This window comes from Dendroctonus ponderosae, unplaced genomic scaffold (assembly GCF_020466585.1).
Source record: "Dendroctonus ponderosae isolate FM_Combo_2020 unplaced genomic scaffold, Dpon_F_20191213v2 Dpon_F_20191213_61, whole genome shotgun sequence".
Lineage (NCBI taxonomy): Eukaryota > Metazoa > Arthropoda > Insecta > Coleoptera > Curculionidae > Dendroctonus > Dendroctonus ponderosae.
The window spans coordinates 105,337-111,661 of NW_026018825.1; the positions used below are offsets into that span (position 1 = coordinate 105,337).

Here is a 6,325-nt window from a genome sequence, read left to right on the forward strand (position 1 = left end):
GAATTATTATTTATAATTGTCAGAATTTCAATTAACGGAGAATCTATTCATCTCACTCTTACTTCTGCCTAGACGAGTTTTGCTCATTGGCGTGTTGGCGACCATTTAACAATATTATAGGAATCTGTAAATTTTCCTGGTGAAAAATAAAAATTAAATTAAATCAAACATTTTTATAATTCAGGGGTTTGATTGCAAAAAGTTTTCTTTATTGTATTCAATTTGAACTGAAATGCTGGATTTTAGTAAAAAACTTATTAAAAATAATTATTTCAATATTTATAAATACTTAATTATCAAATTGTATTTTTGCTATTTTATAATAATATTTGATATTTGATTAATTGATAATTCTGATTTAAAAATGTCTCATATTTCATAATTTGCTGACGGTGAACGTTCGTTTCTGGTTTAATTTATTTTATTTTATTAAATGAATACATTATTTGCTGTAAATTACATACTTAACGTGTGTGAGTGAGATACTGATGAGATTAACATAGTGTTAAGCTATTTGCTATTAACTATATCAATTTCGTCTTTTTTGTTTTATGGCGTTATTATTAGAGACAAGGAGACTATCTCTTCTCTCTGTTATTATATCCACTAACAGATAACATGCATATCACATAACATAACCTAATAAATTACCGTTATTTGCAAGTAATATTATGTAGTCTGTGGTTGTTTGTTTGGAGATTTTCTATAAGGTGAGCATAGTCTTAATCGGCAAAGCATATAAGGTGAGCATAGTCTTAGTACCAGATTGTATTGTAAAGGATTGCCAAATACAAATATTGATTAATAATTGAAGAAGGCACCATGAGTGAAAAGGAAAAGTCAGATAAGGGTAAGATGTCCCAGCCCAAGAACATGCCAAAGGATGGACAAGTGATTTTGGCCATAATGAAAGAAATGGGAATAACAGAGTACGAGCCCAAAACCATAGTTCAATTAACCGAGTTTGTCTACCGGTATGCCTCCTCTATATTACAAGAGGCTCGAATGTATGCCAATAATTCAAGCAAGAAAACTATCGATGTTGACGATATTCGACTAGCGATTAAATTTTCTGCAGAATCTACTTTTACCACGCCACCACCTAGGGAGGTTAGTATACGTTTTCCTTTTGAGCCCAACTCTTTACCGCGAAATTTTAAGGCACTACTTGGAATCTATTTTGTTCTGTTTCCAATCCGGAGCTTAAACACGTAGGAGAATTATCAGTAAAGTAGTAGTAGTACGCCCGGTAATAGACAATCAGTGATGGCAAACTCATAATAGGTGAAATTATGTTCCCTCCCCCGTTGTACATTGTGGATATTCGGGACTATTCCTAGTAGGTGTAGGTGTCTTACGAGCAATATGCGTTAAAACATGTCGGTTTTGCATTACTTTTTCCTTTTGTTATAGCCAGACTATTAACATATTTCTTCACATCAGACAGACTGATTATGAATTAAAATCACATCTAGAACCTCAAGCAGTGATTTCTATTTTGTGACGCTCAATTTGCTTTTCATTTAAGGTTGTTCTTGAGTGTGCATCAGTTAAAAATTACTCACCCCTACCTACAGTAAAGCCTCATTGTGGACTGCGGTTGCCCCCGGACCGTCATTGCTTGGCCTCCTGCAATTACACGTTGAAGACTAGCCAAAAAAGGCTCCCCGCGAAAGGAAATTTTGTATCAGGTAAGAAAACAAAAATTAGAATTTAATTGAGTTGTTTGAACGGTGTCAATTTTCAGCTTCTCCAGGTTTCAAAATGTCCTCGAAGTCGAATATTAGTTTTGTAAGGAAGCAAAATCCTACAATAGTACGACAAAACGTCGGTATTCCGAAACCTACGATGAAAATTAGCGGCAATCCAGTGCCAACCGTGCTGAAACCGAAAATTCAAATTACTCAAAATGTACAGATAGCTAGCCCAGGCTCATCAGGTCTTATGCACCTGGGGGAAAACCCTTTGAAGAGGAAAAGGGAAGATGACTCTGATGTTTAACAATATTAGTGATGACGGAAATTACAATATAATAACTTTTATACACACGAAAATTATTATTAAGCTTATTGGAAGTTTTCAGGATTTTGTTTTTGTAGTTTTGCACTTGGCCTATTTTAGTTATTATAAGTGAATGTAATTAATTGAATTGTTTTCCTTTAAATACGCGCTTGTGTATACTTATGCCGATTAAAAATTAAACAGTTGCACTTGCAGTATTTTCTTTTGATTCACTTCTGTTTCTGTCCTCAAACAAGGCGTGGTTAACCCTCCTACTGCCATCTTAAGGGCACGTGAATTTAACTAAGTGTCATCATTAAACTTCATTTTTGACCAATAGAAAAATTCGTCGTATGTTGCAGGTTGTTAGGTTAGAATATATGTGTCACAACGTCAAAAACAGATGGGTAAACTTTTACATCAATTTAACTAATTCCAAAGTTATTAATTGTTGATTGTTGTGGTATGCTGCTCAGCATCAAACCCAACATTTAGCTTACTTTTTTCATTTTAAAAACAATTCAATTTGAAAAAATTATCAAAATATACCTCGCATTCTGATAAAAGCTTATCATTTTAAAGTTTATGGTCACGATAAATCTAATCAGAAGGTATCAATAATGTTATTAAGTGGGAAACCATAACTATCACATATTGTTGTTCTTAAAATGTTTAAATCTGAAAACGGTCTAGTGCGGATCTTTGCTGGTTGCTTCCTACTAGTTTATCATTCATGTCTCACATCATGCAGTTCCGAAGATGTAAAGTTCATGTCCAGGGAAGAACGAGCTCTACTGAGGTAAGGGTTTTAAGCTTATTTATTTGCATATGTATTTTATATGGCTTTGACCCAGTTTTAGAACTCTAACAGTCATCTAGGTTAAAAGACAGTGTAGTTTGCCCTAAATATATTGTTGTAAATAAATTTAATTTCAGGGAGGAAGCAAGAGATATGTTCTATCATGCATACAATGCCTATATGGAAAATGCCTATCCAGCTGATGAGCTCATGCCTCTGAGCTGCAAGGGGCGGTATAGGGGGTTAACTCCTAATAGAGGAGATATAGATGATGCCTTAGGAAAGTAAGTTATCGTCGTGTTAGCTACGAAATGTTGTTACTTTCCAGCCACACACCGCGTTAATGGGCTTAGAAAGCATACGTGCAAAATAAGTAAAAATGGGACTCACGTATATTACTTTCAAAACAGATAATTTGTTTAAAGTACATGCATTACTTTAACTAAAATAGCCATAATTAGTCTACATAATAGGTATGATACCAATACCAATACTACAAACCAAACGATTGTTGGTGGTTCCTTAAAGTTTCAATGGTTCATATACGCATTTTAATATTAAGTAATATATTATTACAAGACTTCGACGATCTGCTTGTTGTGTAAAACAGATTTACGGACGTGACGAAGATGTTCAGTTTCTTTCTGTGTTGTTATACTTTATACCTACTTGAAGTATTCAAATGTCCGCGGTTTTATGAATGTGTTGCAACATTAAAATGTAGCATATTATCGTTCTTAAATTGAATGCAAATGCTAATGGCTTCGTCGGTTGTTTTGTTGCTGGATGTTAAATCGAAACTCACTTTTGCTTTTAGATTAATTAAAAACCTGAAAAATATACCCGGGTAAATACAGATAAAAAGAGATTCACTTATCTTCAATGAATCTAAATTTTGATTTATTGTACTAACTGCGTGTAATTGTTATTATATTCTTTTCCTTCCTGGGTTTCAGTCAAAGTGTGAAATAAAATGTTTATATCGTTTATTTCATAACGTTTCGACGAGACAACAGTGCCATCATCAGATTTAAATTTCATACAAACTCATAATTGGGAAATATTAGATTATTTTCTATAAAATTATCTCACACTTTGACTGAAACCCAGGAAGGAAAAGAATATAATGAATCTAAATTTAGTTATACAAGAAAAATTAGGTCTTAATCTCTTGATCTAATATATTCGAAAAATGTAATCAATATATACTGTCAGCGGTTATACCTAGAGCTCATAAGCCACCTGACAACGTTTGCAAATACATACATATCTTGTTTTTCTAATTAAAATTTGCATAAATATATAGTTTAAAAATTAATAGATGACAACACAATCAGGGAGAGCAAATCTTGATACTCTGAACATTTCAATTATATCATTTTTTAGCTCTTTAGCATTATTACATGTTTTACTCATCATTCAGGAGATTCTGATTGTTTCTAGGATGTTCATTAAAAGGTTGTTTTGTTGCCAATTCGGATTAGTTTTGCTTGTGCTTAATAATTAGCTTAATATTATGAAGTTGGAGCCTCGTATAATTTACGAACATTTAATTGTTATTCAATTTGAAATATACATAATATTGACAGAATTTTGACCTAGATTATGTTGTATGTTACCGAGCGAACAAATTACACAAATCTAGAATGATTGTGGGCGGTTGCAATTTATTTTTATAGCTATTTGATTTTTAAATGCACGTTATCAAAATGTTTCCGACCCTGTAGGAATTATTGAAAATAGCAAAAGGTTTTCTGCCACAAATTGACTAGCAATGTAATTATTTGGATAATCGCTTTAGTCATTTCACGTGTTATAACCAGAAAAACATAATCACAATGGTTGGAGACTAAAAAAATAGTCCGGTGTAAATAAAATTAGAGTTCTTTCCATGTTTAATGGAAATCTGGATCTCTAAAAATGGTTTTTTTATGTTTATTTCATTTTCTAGTTTTTGGCATATTTATTGGATAAACTTTCTGAAATAGTTACAGAATAGGGAGTTTTATTATTCCAATGAAAAACATCGAAGAAAATCTGTTTGACATGTTTCTATTTAATTTTTTCTCTAAAAGAATTATTTGAAGCAAGAACATGGTAAAAGTGTAAAACGCGAGCCAAAACTTAAATAAAGGCACAACATCGACCTAGGAGACCCACAAAATTTTTAGTGTTGGTTAGTTGTTTTGAGCTTTGAAGATACTAGAAACTTTTTACAAATTAGTATTTATAAGTCGTATATAAGTCTAAATCGACAAATATTATAGATTTTTAATACGCGGACTGAACGTCTCAATAGTAAAGTTTTGGTTTTCACTTTTTTAATCAATATATTCAGAAATTTATTCCGGACAATTGAGTATGCCTTTTAAAAATATTTTATATTTATGATGATATTTACTAACATTAAAAAGAATTATAAGGAATGAAAAATTACTAGTCATTTGATAAAAATTAGTTTTCCAGACTAGATTTTGCTCTTATATCTGGATATCTCATATCTGTCGACTTCTAAACATTCAGTTTTGTTTAGTCTAAAATATTTATTTCCTCTATAAATGGTATATGTACTAATGTAAGCTTTGGTTGTTGCACTAATAATTTCGTGTATTTGTGATTTTATCTTCTGGTCCAATCCCAATTAATTGAATTTTCATTTATTCTTTTTAAAACGGTATTTAACACCTCTAAATTTCGGTGTCATACTTTAATTTAATAATTGACAAAGGGAGCATGATGAGATATTCCTCGCTGTAATGAAAAATCTTCTGAAACGTGAAAAATCTTGTCCAAAAATAATTAAATTTGCATCACTTTTCGGGAGCAAAATATCCAATAACATTTTTGAATCTGGAATTAAACCACATATCTAAGCCTACAATATTTTTGTATATTGAACAAAGCTTAATTTTTAAACGTTCTGCTTTGAAAATGGAAAAAACAAGCATTTAACTATAATACTTGAAACACGTTAGTTCTAATAAAAATATCATAAATTTCATCAATTCTTCAGTAGTTTTGTAAAGTTTAATTTGTTTTAATTGTTTCAGCTTTTCCTTAACGTTAATTGATACGTTAGATACTTTAGTGATTTTAAATGATATGGGAGAATTTGAGCATGCAGTGAAGTTGATCATTAAAGACGTAAATTTTGATAACGATGTTGTTGTTTCGGTTTTTGAAACCAATATCCGAGTTCTGGGGTAAGTGTCCTTACCCTAGATGTTTTTCTGAATATGTAGTTTTATGCGTAAAGACCTGTTATTAGTTTGCCGGTTTTTTATTAATTTGCACATATTTTTAGCGGTTTGCTCTCGGCGCACATTTTAGCAGATTATCTACAACAAAGAGATGGCATAATGCCTTGGTATGAAGGAGAATTACTGAACATGGCCAAAGACATTGGATTTAGGTTGTTGCCGGCATTTAATACCACTACAGGCATTCCCTATTCAAGGGTAAGTTCAGGCATAAAATACACAAATATGCAGGGCTATTTTAATATATTTTGCGCTTCTGGGCTTC

The 6,325-nt window shown here is 31.8% G+C and overlaps 2 protein-coding genes across 4 annotated transcripts; both read left to right on the top strand.

Annotated features, from left to right (window-relative positions):
- Positions 1-592: 592 nt before the first annotated feature.
- Positions 593-2,210, top strand: LOC125505018 (transcription initiation factor TFIID subunit 9-like). Of its 3 annotated transcripts, none has more exons than XM_048667942.1 (4): positions 593-710; positions 815-1,110; positions 1,529-1,691; positions 1,748-2,210. In XM_048667942.1, exons 2-4 carry the CDS (start codon positions 823-825, stop codon positions 1,999-2,001), a joined length of 705 nt encoding a protein of 234 aa, XP_048523899.1. In that variant the 5' UTR covers positions 593-710; positions 815-822; the 3' UTR covers positions 2,002-2,210. The 3 variants fall into 3 exon arrangements, with proteins under 3 accessions (XP_048523899.1, XP_048523901.1, XP_048523900.1); XM_048667944.1 differs by having other exon boundaries at positions 594-743; XM_048667943.1 differs by having other exon boundaries at positions 594-710; positions 780-1,110.
- A 116-nt stretch (positions 2,211-2,326) lies between these two features.
- Positions 2,327-6,310, top strand: LOC125505019 (ER degradation-enhancing alpha-mannosidase-like protein 3; the record flags this gene model as incomplete). The annotated part of the gene is made up of 4 exons (XM_048667945.1): positions 2,327-2,800; positions 2,938-3,084; positions 5,851-6,003; positions 6,105-6,310. Coding segments are annotated over exons 1-4 (637 nt in total), but the record flags the coding sequence as incomplete, so codon positions are not given.
- Positions 6,311-6,325: the final 15 nt, after the last annotated feature.